The sequence below is a fragment of the Platalea leucorodia genome, assembly GCF_965183815.1.
Source record: "Platalea leucorodia genome assembly, chromosome: 3".
NCBI classification, from domain to species: domain Eukaryota; kingdom Metazoa; phylum Chordata; class Aves; order Pelecaniformes; family Threskiornithidae; genus Platalea; species Platalea leucorodia.
The window spans coordinates 121,801,770-121,829,097 of NC_138825.1; the positions used below are offsets into that span (position 1 = coordinate 121,801,770).

Sequence of the window (27,328 nt, forward strand, 5' to 3'; positions counted from 1 at the left end):
TGATACCGCTGATGTTACTTAATGACTTTCACTCTTCTGGGGGATTTTCCCTTATACATCACCATGTGAGAGTCAGATTTGGTATGCAGAAATTCCTCACAGCAAAGCATGATGGAACACGATCTCCTAGAAAAAAAATATTTTGGTCCTATCCTTAATTCAGGAATTGCTGTATATATTTTGGTGTAGAAAGTTTCATTACCGTTCCTACTTCCTTTAATTATTTACTATCAATATCTCATTAAGTTGAATGCATGCAATGATAAGTAAGGGATCTAAAAATATAAATGAGAACAAAATAATTTCTTGGACCAGGGTGTCGGACCAGCCTGTGCTTTTCTACTCTTGTCATCCATCAAGTCATGGGCCTTTAGTTCTTTAAAGAAAGCGGAAGAGGTGATGGAATAGCATGAATCATTTTTACATGCTGCGTCTATCTGCCTGTGACTAGTCTGTAGTTTCCTAAATCCAGACTGTACATGACTGATTGATTGGAGTTCTTAGGCATCTCAAAGTTTATTTCAAAGCAAAACGTATTTCATGCAGAACATATGCAGTGGCCAGTGGCTCTAACAAAGCCCTTGAGGAAAACCAGGACCTATGTGTACAGCCTGATCACTGTGCCTATAGCTATTATGCCACCAGGACCTCAGCTGATGTGGCAGATGAATCTGCTCTGCACCAGGTGCATGGACCAGCTTGAGTCAACTGATCTTCAAGTATGAACACCCTAAGCCATCATGAAAGGATCCCTAGGAAGAAGCTGACCTATGTGACTGATCCCTCCCTGCCCAGCCTGCCATTCATCTGAACAGAAAAGCTGGAAAATAATGATTTACCAAACCTAAAGAAAATACTTGTCATGTCTTAACTACTGATGCCCATGAGGTCTCCAACCTGCAATTCCATCTCCTGAAAATCCTGAATGTCTCAAGAGTACAAACGCATCTGTCCCAAAACTGCGGAGATCTGAGAAGTGCAATGGCAGCTCCTTGGAGATCCTCAACTCTACTGACATGCTGCTCGGCCGGTTTGAACCGAGCGTAACAAGCCAGCTCCCTTCAAATTGGCCGGCAGCGCAGACCAAGTTAAGCTTATGTGCATCTATAATATATGTCTGTATCTATGCCAAACTTGGACAACATTTTGGCTGGCTTTTGGGGAGCTGGCTAAAGAATTTCACCACTTCCTTTTTGTTTTGTTACTACCCTGACAGTCTTTCTAGCAAATGCTCTATTTTTATTTGACATATATGCACACGGTCTGTTTCCGTGTGTGTGTGCTTGGGAATATGTTCCTGCTCTATCTTGCCCTCCCTTGGACGGCTGCTGCTAAGAGTTTCTCCTAGCAAAATGAAATCTCGGAAAAAGTCCAACGAAGTTAAAATGCCGCACAGCAAATTTATTATTGTTGTTATAGGCCCCCATTCAGGAAAGTACTTAAGTATGTGCTTAAGTCCCATTGAAATCGTCAGGACTTAAGAACATGCTTAAAGTCAAAGATATACTTCCTCTGAATTGGGATGTATTTCAGCACATGCTTAAATGCTTTCCTGAACCAGAGCCACAGTCAACAAGAGTGTCCTGTGATACACTGGACTTGTGCTATAAGATTTACTTCTTACTTGAGACCTACCAGGGCTGCTCTATGAATATACACTTCTTAGCTTGCCTCTCTCTTGGTGGCACTCCAAATAGCTTACTGGCTTTTACATTTGGACGAGAAGTTGTGAAAGAAAAGAGACGAGAAACTGGAAAAAAATGATCCTTACTAAAGCAATACCTTGGCATGTCTGATCTCATGTTGCAGCCAATGATTTTTCCCTACAATGGAGATTTGTGCTATTGTGTGTGTGGTATAATTACTAAGACAGATTTTTTTTTTTTAATGGCACAATAAATAGGATATTTCCTGGCCTGCTCTGCGTTTCGAATAGGATTTTCACTTCCCCTTTGGGTTCTGAGCGTAAGGAGAGTAAGTGTCAAAAGGCAGGCGCTTTCCCAATTTTAAAACAGAGAGGGTGTAACCATGTGTAATGTGAATCTAGATTTTGATTGTAGGGATGATGAAATCAAATCCCTCCTTAATCCTTACTGGGAAACATTGAGGTACATTAGCCTGCCTGCTTTTGTTAACTTGTTAAAATCCTTTTGAAAAAGAAGGGTGGTTTAGTGTCATCAAAATTATCTGCCTACGTTACCACAGAGTCTAAGAGAGCACTGCACCAGTGTGCAGAATGGCCTCAATACAAGGAAAACTAAAAAAAGAAGGAGAATAGATAAACCCAAATATATTATTTTCCTGGAAAAAACGTAGTGCTTTCTGATATGCAACACTTTCCAGCGCCACCATTTTTAAGCTAGATGCTTCGTTATTATTAATGATGGTGTATTTTTTAAAGCTGCTGTATTTTGGGAATAACTGAAAATGAAACTTGCTTTTTTTCCCCCTTTAAGGTGAGTTAAAATAATATACAGTTGTCTGTGTGCATTGCAGTCACTGTGCATGTACCAGTTGGAGTATTTTTGGAACAAGTGAGGAAGTTTATTCCAGTTATTTCATTTATAGCAAAGTAGTAGCTTGAACTTGAGAAGAGCTCCCTGTTCGTGTCATTCAGCTGTGCTGTGCAGTCGTTGGAGGCTCTCGGTACTACCGCTACTTCACAAAAGTATTTGGCAAAAGCTCATAACATCACTGAGACATTTTTCCTCCCGCCCCGAAACCCTCTTATTTTTTTTCCTTGATAGCATGGCATACATCCCCCACTTGTGCACACAAATGTCTTTAAGGTTTAATTAATTCATTAAAAATAGTATTTAAGGAGGAGTACCTCATAAATAATAACGGAGAACGTCTTGTTCATTCTTGCCATTACTCAGATAGAGACAAGCAGCTGGTATGACGGTGAGGTTGATTATACCTGATGTGATTATACCAAGTTCCAGGGCAGGACCTTGCATCAATTGGTGTGAAGTACCTAAATGGCTGGAGGTTAAGTAGAAAAGCGTCTTTTTTTAGTAGTTAAACTAATAAGAGTAAGTTTGTGTGAAGCAACAGGAGCAGAAAGTGATGTTTCCAAGATGGAGTAAAATAATTCTCTAGCAGTTAGGCCTCCACAGATTCCAGGCTTACCTATTACCGGGGTCCACATTTATCTCACCTAAATTCAGATGCTTATCGGATTCAGTCAAAGTGAAAAGTGGCCAGATTCACCTTTTGGATGTGCATCCCGGCCTTGCCCGCACAGGAGACCTTCCCTTAGGCACCTCAGTTAAACTTCAGTGGGATGAACATTGTCCAAAGAGTCTCACCCAGCGAATCCTCAGCTCTTTTACTCTTCCACAGTCACTCTGGGAATTTGCCTTTTCAGGTGAGGTCCTTCCCTGTAGGGAACAGGAGGGGCTGCTCATCTGCAGAGAGAAGGTGGCTCTGAAACCCTTTCACAGCTTTGGGAGTTACAGCGTGCTTTAAAACCTCTGTTTCCTTGATCCTAGTGCCCACAAAGCCTCAAGTCTATCCTTGTTGCAATCATTAAATCAGAAATATCTGGTATTACTGGCAGGGAGAGCGCGTATATCATCAAATTGCTCCTTTTTATAAGTGGTTGATCACTTTTGCTGTGCTTCAGGGAAGCTATGTGAGAAAGCTTTTGTGCTCATTTGTGGATAACAGCAGGGATAAATGGTGTTTCTCCAGCTTGTCAATTATTTGTTCTTTTCTTTCCATCCACTGTTTGAGTTCTTGATCTTGATGAAGGTATTATTTAATTCCTTCATTTCTGAGCCCTTAATCTTGGACAGATACATAATAGGCTTGTATTTAGGCACTACCAGGGTGGTTTAAGCAAGCTGTTTTTCTTTGAAGTGAAGAGTGACTAAGCCCGGGAAGTTCTCTGTTCTTCCTCATCTCCTCCTGGTAGTTAATAGACTTCACAAGGGATCTCGAGACATTGTGTTAAGCCTTTGAAGTTATTACCTACTAAGGTTTTGCTCTTTCTGAGTGCTGAACATTGAATTACTGACTGCTGTTAGAAGCAATGAGGAAGGATTCACAAAACCGACAAAGCCTTGCCTATAATTTCTGCAGAAAAAGAGCTGAATTTAATGGATAAATTGTGTTGATGGGGAGATTTTGATTCTGTTCCCTCCTCTGTCACCAGTTTGCCTTGTGATTTGTGGTAGCGTTTTCAGTTATGCCAGTCACATGAGATCAAAACCCATGAGTCAGACTCCACCCAAATCATGAGCCTGGCTTCCAGATCCAGGAGCTTTGAACAGAGATCATACCGTACTTTTTCTTTAGTTTATCTTTCTTTTCTGGAATTTCCTCTGTCTATTCCCAATGTGTCTCTAGCAATTAATGTTTCCCACTCTTCTGGAAATGTTGGGAAGATATTTTGACCATTTGGGGCAGTTGGAGGCCTTGTTTGACCTCCACAATTAATTTTATTTTTGATGTCTAAGTGAATCTTATTTCTTCCATACTCCTCATCTTTCTCCTGTCCCCAATGACTTGTGCATCCCTTAACCTCACGTGGCCCATCACTTCTGTGTCTTCGTTGCCATTCATTGGCTTTGTTCCCCTGATAAACCTCTCTGGTCTCGAGAGGGTTTTTCACCATTGCCTTGCAGGAAGGAGAACATGTAAAAAGATGCAGATCTGGGTAGCACTTAACCTTTGTATGAGAATATATAATTGGAGAGAGCAGGGAAATGGTCTCCCTGAGTCTCTTTCCTGAAAAAGATGAAACTGTTACTTGCAGCACAAGAAGTGGGGGATGAGGACGGGCAGCAGATTGCCTCCATGCAGGATGGAGACCTGCAGGAGGGCTGGAGCTTTGCATGCTATTGTGAGACAGGACCCCTTTGCTCGCAAGCTATTTGCAGGACTTGGCAAACCAGGGTTTTACACTCCCTTTGAAGGGAGTCAGGTGAAGAGTGAATCAGACTCAATGGAGTTATAAGCCAAAGTAAATCCAGAGAAGGTAAGATGAGAATCAGCCCTTCTGTCTGCATTCTTTTGCCCTCTAATTCAGTCGTCGATCTGTTTTTCTTCAAATTTTAGATTTGTAATATATTGTTCGTAGAATCAGTTAGCCAACTCAATTATGAAGGATATGATTATGATGGGTGAAAAAGCCAAGGGAAAATTTGGTGTCATATCGCTGTTTTCTCCTATAACATTTGCCTCTTTTCAGGAAGGATAAGAAGTTAAAAGTTCTTGGCAATGGTTTAACAAGCCAAAGCCAAAGCAACAAATGTGACTTGCAGTAATTACTGTATGCAATATGGTGGTGCCTGGTATTCCCATGGTAACATGTCATTGTTTTGCCATGAAATTTGCAGAACAGAGCTAACTATTTAATTAATAAAATTTTGCAAATCTAGGCTACTCACACCTCAGGCAGATGGGAAAATGCATCTTCTCTTGCTCATCCTCATGCCATACCCCTCTTTCACCCACGTTATTTGCTGATTCTTGCATATGCCATGTGCCAGGCATATTGCAGATCCATAATTTCTGGTAAAAGTGCAGCCAAGCTGTACCCCCATATCCAAATACCTCTGGAGTCTGAGTGTTTGGAACCGAATCTGAACCCAGAGAAAAACTCTTTACATAGCCCTAAACTTTACGACGGGTTGTCTCCAAGGCTTGAATCCACACTCACTCCATATTCTGGTGGATGGGAAATCTGGAATTTGTTTTTAAACCCAGAATCATCAAAAGCTGCATTGAAGACATGAGAAAGATTCACGACGCCTAGCAGAAAACCTTTCAGCTAAACATTTCACATGCAAGGCCTGTATTTGTAGCAACTGGACACATCGCAAAATGTTTCTTGTTGTGCTGTGAACGTTTCACAGAACTGCAATAACTAGAAGTGATTCCTTCTTTAAGACAGCGAAATGGTACCTCACAGCTTGAATATTAATAAGATAAAATTTATGAGAGCAAACAGAGTAACATAATATTTTCTCCAAAGGAAAAGGGCATGTATTTCCTTAGCTCTTTCATCAGCTGTTTTCGGACACACACTGTGTGCGTAAAATACAGTTATGCAACCCATGTGGGTCAACAACGGAAGGTTGGTTGCTTCACCAGGATTATAAGAATCTTTTAAACACAATGGTACCACAAATTAAAATGGAAATCTATCAAAACCATTATCGTCCTGAAAGCTTTGGCCACAAGCATAATTATTGTAGAAGGATGTTGTCCTTGGACGCAGCTTTGGCTCAGTTCGTCTAGTGTTATTTGTATCCCTCCATGGCTCAAAGTCAGAATTTGCATGGCTAAGGACCATAAATTTTTAGAGGAAAAAACAGGCTGTTTCCTCAATGCTAACACTAGCAGTTTTTTATTGTTTTGTAGTGGGTTTTTAGGCAACTCATTAGGTACTAGAGATAGGAACAGACCGAATGCGGTGGTTGAAATATGCCTTGAACCTTGGAAGGATTCGGATGGAGATTTCTGTCTGGATCTGGTTGGTTGTGTCTGAGGCTGTTGCTTTACTGGATGTGAACAAGAACGAGTGAATGTCCGGAGAGCTTGGGTTTAAATCTAGATCTGAAAGTCCACATTTTGGATAGTACAACAGTGAAGCAGATCTTAGGCTGGTATAAGCTGCAGTCCACAGACTTAAATAGAGCAGAAAACCTGTCCTGAGTTTTCTAGCATGTCCATGAAGCAGGGAGTGCTGTAGGGATGAGAGTAATTGAAAGAATGTCCAGTCTCCTGGATGTTGCTTGCCATCAGCTTTACCCAGAGCTGCCCTCAGGAGAGGCACCAGATTGCTTTCTCAAGCTCCTGACAAAGGCTGAATCCTGGAGTAACTCCATTCTTGTGTTGATGATAAACTATATCAAATAACGGGCACTCTCAGTTATTTTTAAACTGGTTATTTTTCTTTCAACATTCAGTTTTCCATCTTGAGGGACGTAAGTGACTAACAAGTCTGAAATCTATTTTCCTTCTCTTTCCATCCCTCAGGCCGGTATAGATGGAGAAAGCATTGGGAACTGCCCGTTCTCCCAGCGTCTCTTCATGATCTTGTGGCTCAAAGGAGTTGTGTTCAACGTCACCACTGTTGACCTGAAAAGGTAAAAAATGTTCAATTTAATTGAAAATAGTTATACGATCCAGTGTTTGCCCTATAGAAAGGCCCCACCAAGTTCAATCAGATTTGTATCTAGCCTAGACAGTCTGTGGTGCACAACAAAATAGTTGGGATTCAGGTTTAGCGTTTTTTTTTTTTTCACTTGTGGAATGTTTTGTATTTAACAGGGTGCTTGGGGTAGTTTCAAAGTCTTCTAACCACAAGCTACAGAAAAAAAAAAAAGAAGGGGAAGCCGATTTTGTAGGAACTATAAATATCTGTGCAACTACCTGACCATAAAGATTACTGATTTCATGACTTTTTCTCTCTGCAGAAAGCCAGCTGACCTACACAATCTGGCTCCTGGGACCCACCCACCTTTCTTGACTTTTAATGGAGAAGTCAAGACAGATGTTAACAAGATTGAGGAATTCTTGGAAGAGATTCTTGCACCTCCAAAGTAAGAACTTGGGATTTTTTCAGTCAATATTCCATTTCCTAGGAATGAAAGATGTCCTAAGAGGAGTTCCTAAAAAGCACTCCCTCCTACAATCTTTACTTACAGGAGTAATATTTATTTATGAAACTTGCTGGCTTCAGTGAGATGACTTCCATGTGTGAAGGTTACTTGTATGACTAATAACTGCAGAATGTTTTCTCTGTACACATTTCAGGATGCCCTTGTATGCAGAATTAAGGAGACCAATACTAGAAAAATTTTGTAGGGGTCTGGTGTCCACATTTTACAAAGCTAAAAATAACCTGGAATAGATGCCGAGAATTGCCACACAAAATATCTGTGCCAGGAAAAGCATTTTACAGCAAAAAACTCGAGGTTTCTGAGCTGTATGGTGTATTAGAAAGGTTGGAAGGGGAACTGATTACAGAGTACGAGAGGTTCTGAAGGCAGAAAAGTGCTCATTATTCTAGTCAAGAAATGACAAGAGCCCATGACTGGAAGTTATAACCAAACTAATTTGGATTAGAAACAAGGCACAGATTTTCTCAGTATGGATGATTAACCATTGGAACAAGCTACGAAGGAAAGGTTTAGATTCACCAGATATGCCTTAGTTAGTCAAACGTTTTGGACTTAATAGAAGGATAATGGGAAAAAAATTGTTGGCTTGTGTTTTGGACTTTAAAATCTATGAATCAATGAAAATTTGCTCAGTTCCTTATGGAGTGTTTTACCTCCAACTGAATCAGCAGCTATAGGCCAGTCCTGAGGGAAGAGATCAGATATTTAAATTTTCTATACTCTGGTCCAAGACCACTGAAATGAGTAGGAGTCATTAGTTTGTGTTGGTCTTTCAAATCGATATATTCCTTTGCACCAGATGTCTATAAAAGAATTCAGAGACTGAAAACTTTATGTTCCTTCATCTGGGTAATACTAACATGCCTTGCTATTACATCCTGGAGTACATTTTCAGTGTAGGGAATTAGGCACGACTGCCATTCATAATAGAGCGAGCTGACTGCCAGACTCCCCTGCACCTTTCTGGAAATTTATGCTTCTTTCTGATTTAAGGCCACTGTATCTTGGATCATGGTCACATAAAGCACCAGTGCAATTACCTTTGCCATGAAGCCATCCTTGTGCAACTATCCAAACGCCTGCCTTGACAGACACGGATATTACTAAGAGGGACTTGCCAAGCTGTTGTTTTGAGATAAATGACAGTGTTAATTACAGTTCCTCCTACAGGGCTTTTTTCTTTCTTCTTGTAAATTTTATTTGTAATCATCACTATGTTGCTGGTAACGAGATGTTATCTCCACACTGCTTCTCCCTTTTCAGGTACCCCAAGCTGGCTGCTAAGCACCGGGAATCAAACACTGCTGGAATCGATATCTTCTCCAAATTTTCTGCATACATCAAAAATACCAAGCAGCAGGATAATGCTGGTGAGTAGGATCATTACCAAATGTGCCAGGGAGTTTGTGTATGTGGAATGGGAATAATTTTGCCATTCTCCCAACATTTTATTGTAAAGTCTGTTCAGATGACACCAGGTACCGCTGCTGATCAACTTGAGATGGTAGGTTCAGTGGACTCAATTCACATGTCCACGGCTGAATTGACTACATTTATACTCGTAGATAAAACAGTCTGCAGTGCATTCAGTAGCCCCTTTACCAATTGCCATGACATGGCTCCTGTCCCTACAGCCCAGCATCCTCACCAGAACAGGATCCCATACTGCTTACTGGAAGTGGCTGGCAGCCTGTGCTACCTCCTCTACTCTGCCCCGGCACTGCTTAGAGGAGTGCTAATTGACTGGACCCAAACCCATGCTAGTACTAAAAATTTAGCAGTGAATGACTGGGTGAGAGCAACCCATGCCCTGACCCTTCATAATTTGTTAGGTGTGGCCATCAGACTCTTGGACTGCTTATCTCATGATTATATTATGCTGTTGTAGCTAATTTGCTCATATAAACTGAGTTATGTCAAGATATCAAACATAAAGTAATTAAATTAAAGAAGTGGCTTTAAGAAATGTAATTGCACTCTGTAAGCTCCAGACCTTCCCTCACATGTTTGTGTGTCAGAATGCCCGCCCAGAAGCAGGATGCCATGCATATTTACACGCATCCTACACTGTCTTCATAATGAAATTGTTTTTGTTCTTCACATTCCTTTCCCTTCAGAGAGGCAAGACTTCAGTCTAAGCTCCTGTTGCTCCATGAAAGCTAATGGATTTATGCTGCCACATCCCTTGAGATGATCTAGTAGACTATCTGCAGTCACTCACTGCTGTACATCTTACCTTATATTACTAGTTTCACAGACAGAGACCTAAGGCATGTTAAACACCATGCGCTCGTATCATATCATATCATATCATGTCATATCATATCATATCATTCAGAGAAGACTAGATTTTTTCAGGTTCCAGCTCTGCCACAGATTCCATCTGTGCAATTATATTTCACTGCCTGAGGCTGACCCATGAGATGAAAATGGGTAAATGATGATTTATGTCAGATAACAATCTGCTCCTTAATATTTTTATGTTGTTAACAGAAGGAAATAATTATAGTGCTTCACTTCTCAGGGATGCTAAAAAGTTATTTTTTTGTCTAATGCTAATGGGATGCTCAGCTAACCTCTGTAGGAAGTTGTAAAAGGAAGATAAATTAAGAGTTAGACTAAATAGATGTTACAGTGAAAATAAAATATCTTGGCCATTTACAAGGAATTTTTATGGTCTGCTCTGCAACTGTAAATCTTAAACTCAGCTGTGCTGCCCCTTGCATTCTAAAACAGCCACGGGTATCTGTCCACATGCATAATCCCAACGCGTCCTCAGTGACTCTGCAATATGCAGATCCCTGGACTCATAAGGGCTGGCAGCTCCAGCCAGTAATAAATGGCTGTGCTAGAGGTGTCTGCATCTGGCTATGACCAGAGCTGGAATTCAAGGTCGGATATCCATTACTGTGAGATAAGGAATCTAACCCCACAAAGTGCTCGTCACCGGGTCTCCACATATTTACTAGCTGCAGCGTGATTAATGGGAGCTTTCCCTAGTTCTGCCTAACAAACTCTTGGTTTAGGTACTCTTGAAAATAAAAGGACAATGCTTCCCAATGGCAATTAAGCACACCAAGGTTCTAGAGAAAAGAGATGTTAAGCTGCAGGAGAGCAACAATCTTTGTTCTCTGCAAACATCCTCACTCCATTTTGTTGGCTGGTTCGTGCTCTTGTGATACCCAGGCACATTGCAACCTCTGAACATACTGATACTCAACTTTCCTCTTTGAAGTAGAGAAAAGTTTTTAGCTTAATTTTTTACAGCTGGAGTGCTGCAGTGCAAGGAGAATAAAGCAGAGATGAGCAGAGTATACGTAGTACCTACATGTTCTTTCTATCAACTGAGTAAAGTACCTGAGGACCTCGGAGTCCTATCAGTGCAGATTTATGCCATCTGGGAAGTAGACCTCAATTTCAGCAGAGTTGAATTGACTCAGTTTTCAAGGGCTAAGCAAGAATAGCTTTTCCCTTATCCCAGGGACGTTTTCCTCACTTTCCTATCCAGTTCATCTGAACCTACAGCAGTTATTCTGAAGGCTGGTTCAGATGGCAGGTAATGAGTTAATTAAAAGGTAGTTGTGTTAGATTTCTTGAGCAGTGAAAAGACTGTGCAAACAGGAAAGGACAGCACCACGATATACATATTTCCTAATGAACCTATTTCTTTTTGATTGGTATTTTTTAAAATTGCAACAGCAATCAAAAAAAGATCTGGGGCCCTAGCTCTGATGTGATACATGTCATTTTGCAGCAGGTTCTGATGCATTATCTTCCCTGTGTAACAGTAGAAGTAGTTGTATATAGTTCCGTAATAATAAAAAGCATTTTATAAACATAAATGTAATTACTTAGGATAATGTCCCTTTCCCTGTCTCCATATGAGCAGGTGAGATCCAAAAAGAACAGAGATTGTTGCTTGTGGTTATCTTAATGGTTCCTATATAGCCCAGCTCTCAGATAAAGGTAATACCTGTCTCTCAGTCATCCTCTATATTGGCTCCTAACTCCAGCTGACTCAGGTGCTTGGGTTAATCCGGAAAGCCACACCAGTGACCGGGACATCAGTTGCACATGATCAAAATACACAAATAGAAAAAGACTTGTTAATAAATCCAAAATAGAATGGGCAAACCAGACTGTTATATATATAAAAAAAAATAAATTATTTTAGTTGGGAATAGCGGAGTGCTGTATACCAAGTAAGCTGAAGCACCAAACTTCAGGTTGTTTAAATTATGTTCTCTTAACTTGTGAGTCAGGGATGTGCATTCATTAATGCATGGGATATCAGGCTGGGAATTTGTAGCATCAGCCTATCTCTAGCTGCGAGAAGTGTGGGTTAGGTGTAATTATATATGATCATTCTTCATAGCATACTGGTTTAGCAGAGATCATGAGGTCTACGTAACGTGAGCCCTCACTACAGCCTGTGGCTATTAAATCTTTGCGGAAAAGTGGCGTGAAGTGGTTGGGATGATTAATGAGATTTATGCAGTATGAGGATACTGGATGTGAGAAATAATGAGAACCTAATGCATGCCAAAGATAAGCCCAAGCTGTTCTTCAAAGGAGGGTTTGCAGCCAGGGTTATGCAACAATTTCAGACTTTAGGTGATGCCATCACTTGGCCATATCATTGCAATATTTCCTATCCTGAGAGAGGTGGTGAGATGGAACTGATAACAGAGTCTGTAGCCTTTAAGTAGCTAAATGTTTTTTTTTTCTTCTTCTTCTGATAGTGGAAAAGTTACTGAAGAAAACAAGATTTGTAATTTCTTGGTTTAGTGTGTGCCTGAATTCTTGCATGCAAATGAAGACACAATGATACATATGTCTGTCTGTTTCTAAGATTGTGATACCCTCTGCTGGCAAATATGTGAATATATAAAGCAATCAGTTTTACAATCAGGGCTGAAACATCCCTTTAAGAAAATAGGTTTCCTTCTATCAAGACAGTTTCCTCTTATAAATGCAACATCATCAAAAGAGAAGTGTTTCATAGTAACCTATCGATTTTGACAAAGTTTTCATGGAAAAAATAATGTTTTTTCTGGATGAGTTAAAATTACTTTGAAGTAAAATGCTTTAACGTTACACAGAAAAATAGTGCTTTTTTCTGGATTCATGCGGTACTTCATTAGCCCCACGCCGTTATGTTTTATGCCTGGCACAGAAGCAAGTGATAACCTTCTGCTGTACGTCTGTATGGCAATATGTTATTGATCATGATTCATTTACTTACCAAAGGTATTTGGCAGCTAGGCTGCCCTGATTTAATAGTTCCCTGAATTTCTGATTCTTTTTTTCCATCTTTGTTTTCCTAACTTTTCTGTCTTATAATATAAAAACGTTGAAAGGTTTGGAACGGGCTGGTGAGGGCTGTAAGCCCAGAAGCAAACATGCTCATGCCATATCACACTTTTAAGCTTCTTGAAAGGGAAGGAATTGATTCCAGATTCTCAGGATGTGGCAAGCTGTGTTTAAAGAAAGTGTGTGCATTTATTATTTCAAGTCAGTTCAATTACAACGGGCTTGATTCCTTCCACCCCCCATGTCACTCGATAATTTTATAACAGGCCTCTCTGAAGGAGTCATCTCCTCATCATGGGATCAGATCTGCGCCTAGCTTCGATAGCACAACTGGGTTATTCAGTCCTCCGGCCGTTGCCACCAGGCTTTGCCGCTTGTACTTGAAATGACAAGTACTCGTTCACACAAGAACAGGAGACCTTGGGAGAGTTGAGTGGCGATAGTCTTAAAAATTATTTCCTGGATGCTCTTGCTCAAGTTTTTTTTTTGCCAATTGGAGAGTTTTTGGTTGCTTAGTGATTGTTTATTATCTAGAAGGAGATCTTGTCTGAGCACAGGAAAGTAAACCAAGATCTTGAGAGTTTACTTTGGTTCCTTTCATTGATGTCACTCAAGCTCTGTACAGTAACCAGGGTAGCAACAATTTCTGCATTCATTGGAGGAGGATGAAATTTAATTAATTGGAATGCTGTGTACATGTTCAGTACCCTGCTTAGTATTTTTTCTTGCGAGACTATATACTGCAAACCAAGAGGACAACCTATAGTAACTACCCATTAACTCTCCCGCCTGAAATTGTAAGTTCTTTGGCTCATAGAATGAGCCCTTTGATTTCATTTATGAGTTTAAAAAGTTGTTCTTGAACTGAGTTCTTAGGGGGCACCAGCTCCAGTGTGGGTGGGCGCATTCATTAGTGGTACGGAAGGATATTTCACTGTACGGCTCTTCAGAAGGCGCTGAGCCGGGAGACCACCAACATGACTTCATGCAGAGGAATTTCCAGCCGTCTGACCAGAGGACTCCGCTTGTCTGGTTTGGATTTACATCAAGAGACCAAAAATAAAAGCGCATTTAAATCATTAACTTACATGTGATTAAATGCCATTCACCTCTTTCAGTAGCTACATCACACTTTGTGGTTAAGTGCGTGAGGTGGGAAATGCCTCTCTTCATGTGCTGTGTATGTGTGTGCGCGGTAGATCTGCACAGACGCATATAGGACTGGAATTAAAACTGGCCTACCTCAGTTTTAGGCAGCTTTGACTCTGTGGAGTTACTCCTGCTGGGAAGAGAGTCAGACCCACAGTATTGGTAAATGCACAGGCTGGAGGGCGTGCTCTGATCCTTTCTAGAAGCCATCACATGCCTCCTTAAATAAGCAGAAAATCAGTTCACGCCAAAACCCTACGTAGAATATTTACAGTAATAACAGCTCTGTGGTGCAGACCCTTTGTGGCACCTGAGCTGATGTACCTAGCTGGGACAGGAGCTTCGTGATGTCGTGGGTCAGCCTGTGTCACCCTGACAAGCGTGGTCTGGTCTGGTCTCCAGCACCAAAACATCTGTCCCCAAAGCATCTCCACGCTTGGTGGGGAAGGGCTGGAGGTCACCCCTCTTCCTTCCAGCCTGGCTTCTCACATCCAAAGGGGTCAGATTATAACGGTAAACGTGACATGGCTTGTCCTGAGCCTTTGATCCTTCTGGCCTATTCTGTGCCTGAAGGCAAAGTACCTGACAAAGCTCCTCTTGACTTTAACAGAGCGAGTTTAAAAAGCTGTTTGGATGCTCTTGAATTGATGGGGAGTTTCCTGTGACAGGGATCTTGGATCAGGCTCTAATTCAGGACCCACATTAATGCTTTACGCTTTTTACATAGATTTTCAAAGTGCCATATAAATATATATAGAGAGAGATATACACATGTGTGGGTGTGATGTCTGTGTATCAACTTGCCATTAAAATTCTTTCCTTCTTCCTCTTTAGTTGCAGAATTTCCCTTTTCCACTACAAAACCCCACACCTGTCCAAGGCCCAGCACGAGCCACACTTTGTCCTATGCTGTGGCAATATTAAGTTTTCTCTGTCATGCAACCAGGAAGGACTAGAAATAGCTTTTAAAATTGTTTTAGAGAGAAGGACTTGCTTTGTGATGGAACACATCAGGATGACAGATCTTTAATTTTGGCATTTTGAAGCACAAAAAAGCTATTTCAGAACATTTTAAACAAGTTTTTATGGCTCCCTCTGAGCTGAGTACTGTTGGGCTCGCGGTAGCTAAAGTGCCTGGCAGCTTTACAAAACCAGCCCTAATATAAAAAATACCCAGTCTTTAAAACATATGTAAAATAGCTTTTCTGCAACATTTGTGGCACATAAAGTACCAAATATATGTTGGTGAGTGTGATATAAAGCTTTTATTGCCATTCATTTGGGATGACCCATATAACTCACTCGTGATATGTTAATAAAACTGTTCTCCACTCTGTGTCTTTATAAAAACACACATACAAAGACCACTAAAACAGCGGTGATAGCTGTGTGCGAACTTGTTAAGTAGTGCTGCAAGTTGCATTTATCATCTGTCCTAAATTGCTTTATCTGCTTTCTGCCCAGTAATCAAAGACTGATTCTAAACTGCTCAGAAACAGCGGTTTGCAAAATAAGTTTGCCTGACAAATAACTTTTTGAAACTTCTCAAAATCATGCTGGCTGGAGGCCCAGAGCCATCAATATTCTGTCTGGTACCAGTGACAGTTTTAAGGACCAATATCTTTTGACCTGCCAAAACTAAGAACTGAAAATTTATGCCATTGGAAGGAAGAGGTTTTCAGTTTTCTAAAATTATAACAAACCATCATCTTAACCTTGGAAATATGTACCTTACTAGGGAATGTTTCTGAACTTTCCTATCATTTAGGTTTTTTCCTTCTTCTAAGACCTTGCTAAATAAGGTATGAAGAATACCTGACAGAAATGTGAAAAATACTACTTGCAAACAATACAAAACTAAAACTAAAATTCTGTGTAAGTCCAAATGTGATCAGACTGCAAGCCCTCCAAGGCAGGAGCTTGGTATGCCTGATTAGCAGTCTTAGATGCAGCCGTTCTGGGAACAGTAAATATTTACAATTAATAAATTAATAAACTAGCAGGCATAGTTTTCTGACACGTCTATGCCGAAGTACCTTTAAAACCATAGCATACTGTAGGGAGGGACAGAAAAAAATGAAAAAATATCTATATTTATATAAGTTCAAGACAGAGAATATGCAAAACCCTAAAAAACAGTTGACAATATATACTGCAGTCAAAGAGGTTAATGATATGCTCAAATTAAGGCACGTTCTCAAGCCTTTGTTGAAGCGGGGCCTATATGCACAGGCCAGCCCTAGACTAAAATACTTGCAACGGGAACAGTAGTTGGCAGATGCTTTTCTTTAAGAGGGAATTATTTCCCCTGTGTGTTTGAATATTCCTCCAAGTGCTGCTGGCTTTACTGGGATGCTTTGTTCTGTTTCCCAGCTGAGCTCCCATGCTTGCACACAGGAGCAGCAGCACAGCTGGAAGTGGATTAGAGCAATCTGGCAGCAGCAGTCCTGGGAGGAATTAAGCACCTCGCTGCTAGAATGGGAGGCCTAAATTACATTATTATTATTTAGAATTGAGTTTTAACTTCATTGTTCTATGGTTTCGCACTGGTGGGTAACTCCCCTCCTTGCGATACACTTGGTGCATCTTAAGTATGTTCCCCACAGCAAGGACTTAGATGAAGTTATGGCCTTACTCAGTAAAGTGTCCAAATCTTATATAAGAAAATGTCCAGATTTAAGCACCCAACTGGTCTTATTATCCCAAGAGGATTGTTCACAGGCTTATATTTAGCAGTTGGAGAGCAAGATTATCACATGATAGAGAGCCCACTGACTGGCTCCTGGAAGTCAGTTTGCAAAACTGTTGGTGACTTCAAAGGGAGAAGGGTTGGCCCAGAATCTGTTTTTCCCAAAACATATTTTTTGTTTTATGCATGCAAATGTTCTTCATCAAATAACAGGGAAGAGAAGAATGAGACATAACTGAAAATCAGTGTTGCTAATTTTCTTTATTAGATCAGATCTTAAATAGTTGACCTTTAGCTTGAAAACAGTCCTTGGAATAAGGTGACTAATTGGGAACTGGAGACATAATTCTTTTCTAAATATCCTGATTCTTCTGACTGCAGGGAAAAAAAAAAAAAAAACAACAACAGAATTTCATGGAGTTTGAGGCTCTAAGGAACTTTAGGTTATTTACTACGATCTCCTGCAAATCACATCCCAGTCAGTTTTGGCCATTGAGCAAACATGTTATTACTTCAGCCTTTAGAGTATAAGTTATTTTGCATCAGAGCAGAGAACAGGAGAAACTGAAGGGTCTTCGATGCACAATGCCCCTCTAAGGGGGGGCAGAATTTACTGGATGATAGATGCCCAGCTGATGGCAATAGCTGGTCCATATTCTGCACTGCAGAGGAAGGTGAATCATGGTGATTCAGCCAGTCAAAGCTGAAAAACAAAGATTTCCTGGACCTTAATCTGGAATCAGGATGACTCTGAATGTGTGAGGAAGGCATCTACTCAGCAAGACTTTCTGCACCACTCCAAGGCGTTGGTCCAACTGTTACCATCTCTAGAAGAGAATGACCAGATGGCCATGGATAAGCCCCATAACACATCTGATTAATTGCATACTGGGAGAAAAGATACTGTAACATTTCCAAGCTTCTTAAGTCTTGAAGCATGATGTTTAAATACAGTCATTGTCTTAATGTTGAGTCGAAAATTCTCTGTGACATTGAGGGTGGTGCGGGCAACTTACCTTGGTTCTTGTTCCAAGACCTAAATGATGATATTAGGGACTTTAAAGTGCCATGACCTGCCCATGCAACTCTATCCCCCTCCAGCCCAGTTTCTCACATTTCTGCCGGAACTGGATTAAAGCCTGCCTTTTCTTAATCTCCTTATAAACACCCCAAGAAGTAAGTCCACCTCCCCTCCCTCCTTGTTTGTTCCTTAGATAGTTCATTGCTTTGGCAATCTGGAAACGGAATTTGTCCGCCTTACAACCATTAGACCTTTTCATGCCTTTGTCAGCAAGGCTGAAGAGCTCCCTCACACTTCCCAGATGTTTTGTCCTTGGGTGAGCATCTGTGCACATTGGCCTCTCAGCCTTCTCTCCGATAAGCTGAACAAATAGACTTCAAACCTGACATTTTGAGGCTTGTTTCCAGTCCTTGAGCGCCATATTATTGTTCTTCTTTGACTTCTTGCTCGAATTTTCAAAGCCTTTTTTAAGTGGGGACACCAGAACTGGGAAAAATGTTCTTAATACTTGTTGCAACAGTACAGTTGCAACAGAGGGAATATGACCTCCCTACTAATACTTGAAAATTTTTCATACATCCCGACATAATTGTAACTTTTCTTCCTTCTGCTCCTTTCAGAGAGGTTAAGTTGAGGCATAATCATGATGACCCCTAAGTCATTTCATGGGGCTTGAAACAAAAAAAATCTCAAAAGCAGAGAAACAATGGAAAAGAATTAAGAAGTGAGTCATTTGTAAATCTCTTCGTCTCATGTTTTTTTGTATCTGAGTAACAAGTTTTGAACACAAAGAGCAGAAAATACTGGAAACATTAAAATAAAACAGTTTGAGACTGAGATTTGGTAAGTGAACTGAGGGATCTGGAACTCAATAAGCTTTAAAACTTCATCTTCTGCTGCTAGCTAGGCATTGCTGTGTTCCCCTCTCACGTGTGTTCACTCCACCACTTCTGAAATGAAATAATTTAGCTGAAATCAGTGGAGTGCAATTGGGACTATCCTGGTGTAAACAAAAGCAGACTTTATTCCTCTACATGCCTGGGATTGAAAGAAATTGATAGTAAAGGTGCAAGCATCAACAGCCTGGCGAGGAACAATCTTCTTTGCTTAAATATTAGAACACAAGGGGTCCCCACAGCACTGTCACTAAAGCCCAGTTGCACTCTCTACCAGAAGCTAACTTTACTCTTATTTTAAAGCAGAAATATGTAGTTAGTTTTTCTTTGTTAGTCCCAGAATCATCTTGTCTGCTCTTTGGTAGTAAAACAAAACTTTAAACTCCGAGTAAACACACAGCATCCTAAAAATCCAGATATCGGAGTGATAATCTCATACTACAAATATGTGTTTTTATAATCTGCAGAGCTTGATGGTGGTTTTTTTTTTTTTCAGGTTTCTGATGCAAATCAGCTGCTGCTTGTCTGCAGTTGGTTTAGGGACACCTGCACAAGACTAGCATCGCAGGGGTCAGGATTAGGCGCTCGGGGACGTGCTCTAGAAATTATGCTTGTCACTTAACTTGCTGCTACAGTTACGATGATTTGTGAAATGCAAGTTAGGTACTGTTCTTCCTGGGGCACTTGTAGGCCAGTAGTTTTACATTCACTTGCTTCCTGCCCTCAGGGTCACTTGGACTCCTATGAGACTTGGAAATGAACCCTTCTTTTGGTGTCATTTGAACACCTGGGTTTTTTTCTTAAAAAACAGCATTTGAAGGTGCTCCAGTTGCATTCTTCATGATAATGTTACAAGTATTACATTTATTTCTTGCCTCTACTGTAAAACCGAATAAGAAAAGGAAAGGAAGAAACCTGAGCTTTTAGTCTAAAACTAGAAACAAGTCAAAACAAATTTCCTAGATGCTTGAAAATTATGTGTTTAATTTTCTTTTTAAAGACATTATCGATTCACCTGTTTCCCTGGGTTTAATTTGGGAGTAGGACAGATGGTATCACAAAAATAGGATGAGGCCTCTTTTTTTGTTATATTTACAGTTTATCTCCCTCAGCCTGAAACATACGTCCATGGCTGGTGCATTACTGCTTTTACTAATGTAAAGTTTGTGGGTGAAGAGTGTTATTATCCTTATTTTGTATATAAGAAGTTGGAAGGCAGAGAATTTAAAATTCATTTATATACAGTCATGTAGAAAATCTTGGGAAAAAGAGACTTAAGTCTCCTAAATCCAGGTAACCTCTTAACCCTTGGATCATCATGCTCTGGCTTGGGAAAGGGTACCTGGGGAATCAGAGCCTCAGAGAGGCTGAGACATACCTTCTGTGGAGTTTTTGAGACAAGTCTGTCAAAATATCCCAAACTTTTGGGATGAAGCTCTAATCGATCAATCCACGTCATCAAGGGTTTGTAGATGGGAAGGGAAGAGGGGTGATAAGGGAGGGATCGTCTCACCTAAGTTTGTCTAAAAGTTATACATTCAATAATCCTGGCTTCTTTTGTGATCAATGAAGAGGGACAAAAATCCATTTCTAAAACACAGTTTGATTTGTCTTAAAATAGGGACCTAAAGCTGGGAGAACTTCCTTTAGAGGTGCCTGTCTTCATTGCTATCTATAAAGGAGACTTGGACAACTAGGTTGGACTAATTACTTAACACTTAAATGGCTAAAATTAGACAAGGTGAATCTTATCCATAAGTAAATCAATAGATTTTTTGTGAGTCTGAGTTCCTAAAGTTGCTTTGGGTATCTAATGTCTGTATTTCAGCTCCATGTTCCTCTGAGTCTTGGCTGAAGTGCTCCTGGAGTTTAGCACCTCTGTTTCTCTCACTGGACATACACAGAACATACGCGCCAACATATATGGAGAATATGTACCTATTTATGCCTGGTTTAGACCATGTCTGAAAGGCAGCCTATGGCCAAAGTTGTGTGGCTGTTTGCATGTGTGCACCTGTGTCCGTGTGACTTCTCCCACTCCCGGTGTATGCTCACCCGAACGCTGACCAGGAGTAAAAATCCCTTTTCAAGTCCCAACTCTGACTGATCTGGAGGATGCATATGAACCCCTGTCCCCTAAGAGAAACCCCTAACCAGGAAAGTAGAGTTGAGGAATAAGAGACACTAATCTATTTCTCTTCTGTGTACACAACTAGGTATTTGTCGGTTCATTGAGTGAGTAGAAACAGACAGATCGCAAATTTTCAGCATGGTTGTATGGGCATTTACCTTCATTGTGGGAACATGCTCAAGTCTCTGTTCCAGTGAATATTGAATTATTTCTCTAGAGTGGAACATCTTTAATAGGAGAGGTGACTCACCCCAGAAACTCCCTTTGGCCCAGAGTTAGGCATCTAAATGCCTTGGATGCATGGGAGCATACAACCTCCATCCTTCTCCTCTGCATGTCCAATGGCTCTCTTAGTGACTGCCCACTCATTTGCCTGTCAATATAGACACTGCTCAGAGCTGAGGATTTTACAAGGCAGAAACATGCCTGGAAAGAATGTTGCAATGCTCAAACTGGCAATGTATTCACCCTTTGGGGAGTAAGCCGTAATATTTAAGTAACTTAAAAAAAAAAGGGAAGGTATTATCCTACATCACTTAGGTGAACTGTGAAATTATATTCAAAGGGTAGGATTCATCTCGCCTAACTTCACCTCCCTGAAAGTTAGGTGTCTATGAGCTAGTACTTTAGGCTTCATCTGTAATTCACGCAGCGAGAAGGGCATGTGTGGAGTGAGTCACACCAAGTTTAAATCAGGTGTCTCAGGCAGTTGGAAGGAATTGCCCTCTGGAGATGCTTCGGACCTCTGAGCAGAGAGGGAACCTACATAACCAGCTTAGACAAGACACCTGACTCTTAAAGGGCTAAACAGAAGAAATCGAGGAGGCACTCAAATCTCAAGGGTTATATTGAAATCATAGGGGGGGAGATAAACTGTTCAATCTGTAATACAGTGGCACGCATATTGCAGTCACAGCTCCTCCATGTGAGAAGGATTAATCTATACAGATTAAAGTTACAATACTCTGTTGAGCCTGCCTGAAAAAAATGAGCAGGATGGAGAAAAAAAGAGAGTGAAAATATGAATCCTTGGTCTTTAATCAGACTGTCAGACTAGTAGAATGATATTATTTTCTTACCTTAAATTGCTGTTTCTTAGCTGGTTTCTCTCTCCTACCAGAAAACAGTATTGGGTCTCATATAATATCAAACTCTGTGAATCTGGAAGTGATCAGGAAAGGTGGTTTGTTTTTTTAAAGGAAAAATAAATCTCAGATTGTTTGTGTGAGACTGTGAATATTTATGTACTGTTCCCCCTTTTCCCTCATTGCGTATTTCACCAAGTTCATTTGCGTGTGTTACAGGATAAATCTTACCGGAGGGCAGTGGAAGAAAGCAGTAAAAAGGAAAAGCATCAATCAGTGATCCAGGGTAGCAGCAGGAATCGTTGTTCATTTTTGTACATGGATCGTTGTTTGTTGAACTTGCCTGGGCTTGACAATTAAGAAACTCTCAGTCCTGCTGAGGTCAGTCTCAGGTGGTTTCAGATGATGGCTACAAAAGCCGTTATGTTGCTGGGCTTCGATGACTTTGAAGCCTTGTTGTCACTGTGCTTTCCGTGGTATTCACTTATGAAGAGGGCCACATATATTTTACTTTGGCTTGGAGAAAATATTTAGTGACAAAATGTTTATTTGACAAAAAATGCCATGGGGGGTGTGAGTAACCTGAGTTATTGGCAAATGTGGGTTGAATTTGGTGAATAACGACTTGTTTTGAAAAGTAAAAATATTTTCTCTTAAACTTTTTGAAACAAAAGCTTATTCTCTTTTTACTTTGGAAATGACATGTTAATTTTGAAGATTACCAACATTTTAAAAGTGATGTGAAAATGATTGAATGTCTAGGCATGACTGACTTAACCAACCATCCCAAAACACGGCTTTCTTTTTGTTTTCATGTTTGTTTGGAATTCTTATGTTATTTTGCTTTAAGTTAGTTTAAAAAAATTAACTAGTTTTGCTGTCTTTTAACATAAATGAAATAGTTTTAACGTTCAATTTGGCCAAAGAATTAATTGTTCTTAGTGCTTTTCTTGTGTCCTCTATGCTTTGCATCTCTTCCCATCATAACTATCAAGTAAAATCCTCATCTTGCAAATGGTTCCACTCAGGCACATAAAATAGGAGTCATCTCACCTAATTTTAGCTATTTTAAATTTAGGTAGCCAGTCTGCCTGTTCTCAAAAGAGAGAGAGAGGCTCCTCTGGTGGCAATTCAGCTTTTCCTAGGCTACTATTTTAGGAAGGAATGATTTGCCTTCCAGTGGCTCCTTTAGGCCACAGAGATTGGCGTTTACGTGCTTTGTCTGCTTTGCTATTTCTTCTCGCCCCAGCATTAAACAAGGAAGGAAATATTTGGAGTTCAAGGAAGGGGAAGAAGAGTCCTTGTCTGACCTCTGAAAATGCTGTGGGTGTGGGCAGTCTGAATCAGTTTTACTTTTTCCGAACCATTTTTCTTTTACTACTTTCTAGTTACTTTCCATTTTGCTTCAGCCTTATTTGACCCACAGAAAATAGAGGTGGAAACAACCGATGATGCTGGAAGTTTTATGGCTGGTATTATTTAGGAGGTCAGATTAACTGATTATAATAGTCCCTTTTGGCTTTAAAAACTCCTGGAGAAATCCTAACCCCACTGAAGTCAACAGCAAAACTTCCACGGGCTTCAATATGGCCAAAATTTCACCCTGAGTACCTAGTAATGAATCTTTGTCATCTGGCCCTCCCCTTGACTTGCAGGATTGCTCCATGCATTACATTTTCCAATGTTTTGTTCAGTTGTGGTATAAATACTTCAAGACACAAAGATTTCTCTTTGTCCCCTGGAAATAGTTGCACAGGCTAATAGTTTAAGGAAGCTTTTGCTTGAAGAGTTGAGTAACAGAGCCAAAGTCTGTTCTTGGTTGAACTGGAGTAAATATGGAATAGCTTGTTGACAATGTGGAGTTACTCCTCTTTTATGTCAGTGTAACTGAGAGCACAATTTTGCAAATTATTAGCTTTTGTTACATTATTTGTATTTCTGTGCGTGTCAGGATTTGTTAATCTCATTGTTCAACATCAAGTAACCTTTTGCTGAAAACAGAGCGTCATTGTGAATTAGGTATCATCAGCTAAATTGAACCTCACCCTGTGCATTTGACAGATGGTAATATATTCATTAAATGTTCTGTGGTTGCTTTGAGGTTGGAAAGTGCTATTTTTCTGGCTTCTAACTCAGGATTCTTAAGTAAAATTGTATAAAAGCATAGTTTTGAAGGGAGAAGGAAAAATCACAAAAAGCTCGTGAGGTGTTTTTATTAATATTGTTGCTTACTATTGGGAGAATGACATGGCAGGACTGTGATTGCTCGAAGTTGCTTTTGGCTGCGTAAGTAGCTCAGAGCGGAGTAGTGAAGGGTGAGAGAGATCATTCCACCATGGATTTTGTATATAAGCAGGCAGAACTTCTTGGAATTTGAAGTTATATTAAATGCATCACTGTGGAGGCAATATGATGCTGGTGCCTTTGTGCTCGGTGATTTCACTGTCCAGAAAGATGGTTTCCAGGAGTTCAGACATTGCAGCTGTTGCAAGGGTAACCTGATGACAGGGCTCCTCTCGCAGAGGTGGTCACATTTGGGATCTCTAAGTTCATACTGAAAGTCTGCTGGGTGGAGAAGCAATTGGAGGTAGAAATTTCAAAAGCAGCACAGAGCCACATTCTCAGGCATAGTTCCACTTGGTGTTGTAATATTGAATCCTCCACCCTGACATTACCAAGACAATGCAAGGCTGGGATTAGACTCTTCAGGACAAGTTCTCCAGACAGCTGATTTAGGGGTCACCTAAACCAAGTGTAGAAGAGAAGACTCCACTGACTACAGAGGAAGCTCAGGGTGTTTAATTCAAACCTACTCATGTAATTTACTCCAGGGAAGGTTAATCCCACCCATTGACTTGCAATGGAGCCTCAGCTGTTATCAGCAAAACTATTTAGTTATTTAATGATGTTTCCAAGAGAATGAGTTGCCAAGGGAATTAGCTGCTTAGCCACTTCTGAAATTCATTGTGGGTAGTACATTCACAAATGGCGAATTAGTCACTTTTTAGTTAGTCACATCTTTTTAAATGTCCTCATTCAGTCTAGTGCTGTGACTGGTATTCACTAGACGCCTGCCCTGGAGAGTGCCCGCTGTCCCCTATGTTCTCAGTGGAGACAATGTATATAGATAGAGTCATCCAGATTTTCACAAAACGGCCATAGTATGGGAGGTTTAGAATTCAATCATCTTTCTTGTGCTGGATTTGCTCAGTAATATGAACCCAGACAGCTCTTTTGTCAGCAAGAGTCCCAAAACCTTCAGAGCTGTAGGATATTCTGAAGAGGTTATTTCTTGGACTCTGTTCACATTTTTTCACCTTTCACATAATGCTTAAATATCAACCAAATAAGAAAGAAAATGAGAGAGTTAGTTTTTCTTTTACCTGAGGTGTCAGCCTTTAGTCATGATTCACTGAATGTTGAGTTATTTATGGAAAATGAAACAGTTCAAGAGGAGAGCCATGCAAATTACCTGATACTCCACTGGTGGAGTCTCATCTGGCAGATCTGGGCTGACATCACGTTGAAAAGGCATTTGAAACTCAGTCTTCCACTTTCCAGGAAAATGCTCTCCCTATACCACTGGTAAAATCACAGCACTTCCACCAAAAATTTTTGTAAGAAAGAAAAAACTGACCTACTTTTGATACCTCTGTCTTCTGGGGGCTCACTGGTGAATTCAAACATAAGGTGGGTTCTCCCACCCATTCCAGCTTTAGACACTTGGCTCTCCCTGAGATGTGGGGCTTAGAAGTCTCTTGCTTAAATATTTTTGAGATTCTTTTACACATCCTCCTACTTTGAGTGGGGATTTCCCTGAGCACCTTCTCAAGGAACCTAAGACTTCAAATCGTATAGATAAATCTGCATGTGTCAGGGCACCTAGAAATTAGGATTTGCAACATGGATATTTGCATCATTGATGGGCTTTAAAAACCTGACCCTGTGCACCTAAACTCCATTTGAAGTGGCAATTTTAGGATCTTAATTCTTTTAGCTTTTCAAAATTCTGTCACTGTTCAGTTGGAAGAAAGGCAGTTCTCCCTTGTTCGCTACGCTTCCACTTTCATGGGTGTTCTGAGAGATTTACTAGATCAGAAGAGTTTTGATTAATTAAATAGGGTCATTGGAGTTACAAGTAGTGGTCCAGTTCTTGACTATCAGGATATGAGATGGTCCTGACCTTGTGGTGATTTCACTGGGAGATCTCAGGATCCTGTGGGTTCAAGCAGAGCCTGTGAATTAAATCACAGATGCGTTGAACCCTGAACATACGCTTATTTCTGGCCTAAAGCTGTCATATGCAAGTGCCAAGTATGAATTCAGATAGATGTTTTTCCCACTGTCACAAGTAGGCTTTACTCCAGGCATTGTTTTTGAGACAGCCATGACGCACTTTGATATATCAATAAGAGCAAAAAAAAACCCCAACCCTAATAAGTTCCAGAAAAGTTACATAAACACATCCCACCTGATGCTCCTGTCTTCGTACACACACCTAACTGACCCCATGGGCCAGCACGAAGCATCTAATGTAGTACTGATATGGAAATATTGCACAGAAGACTCAGAGAACCGACAATCCTACTGGGTAAAGGGGATACTGGAAAATGCTCAGCATGACGCCAGTTCTCTAAAATCTGAATGGGGAAAATTGAATTAAATCACAGTAGTTTAATTCCATTGTCTCTAAATGAATTCATTGTCAGAGGATGTAGTCTGAGGCTGACCAGGAGAAGAACTGTCTATTCAACAGGTGTTATGGGTCAAACCAAAAAGAGATTGCTAAATCTTTTGAGTGTTGCCACATGAGGGTATATTACAAGCTATGCAGTTATTGCCCTTCAGTAGTTGTGCGGCAGAGCACAGCTGCAGATGATTAAAGGCACCACTGCCAGGATCTGACAGCAGAATGTCAGTGTCAAAATTCAATTTGAATTGATTAAATAAGGAATGGCAACACTTCTGTTTTATGGATGGCAGCACTTCAGTCGCTTTAGATGCTCTGCTTTCAGAAATAAAGTTCTTTCCCTCCCTGCTATGTTTGTTGGGGTGTTTTCAGTTGGATCACAGTCATTTCTCCAGTCAATCAATTAAGCCAAGATTTGCCACCGTGTCTAAGAGTCAGCCACAAAAGAGCTGGTATGGTTCCCTGGTGCTTGGCCAAGAGGCTTCAGTGGGAGCAAGACATCAGGCAGCTTAATCTGACTTCCACCACTGGCACAAGGTTTAATGGATGTTAGGGCAGCAGAGAAATCATGTTCTGTGGTGTTCAGCTCCTGCTCTCTCAGTGGCCCTGTACGCGCCGCCTTTCTCTCCGTGCCAAAAACACAGGGCGGCTGACAGCAGAGCCAGCGGAGCTACCTGTGCCAGCAAGCTGCTCTATGCAGGGCGATCGCTGCAGCCT

General features: G+C 40.6%; 1 protein-coding gene across 2 annotated transcripts in view; it reads left to right on the forward strand.

The window, feature by feature from the left end:
• Positions 1–27,328, forward strand: part of CLIC5 (chloride intracellular channel 5) — a gene marked incomplete at both ends in the record, with an annotated part of 73,766 nt that overhangs the window by 42,441 nt on the left and 3,997 nt on the right. For both annotated transcript variants that reach the window (XM_082307292.1, XM_082307293.1), the window contains 3 exons: positions 6,991–7,100; positions 7,431–7,556; positions 8,901–9,007. In XM_082307292.1, the coding sequence (XP_082163418.1) occupies positions 6,991–7,100; positions 7,431–7,556; positions 8,901–9,007 (343 nt within the window). The remainder of the gene's footprint in view (positions 1–6,990; positions 7,101–7,430; positions 7,557–8,900; positions 9,008–27,328) is intronic.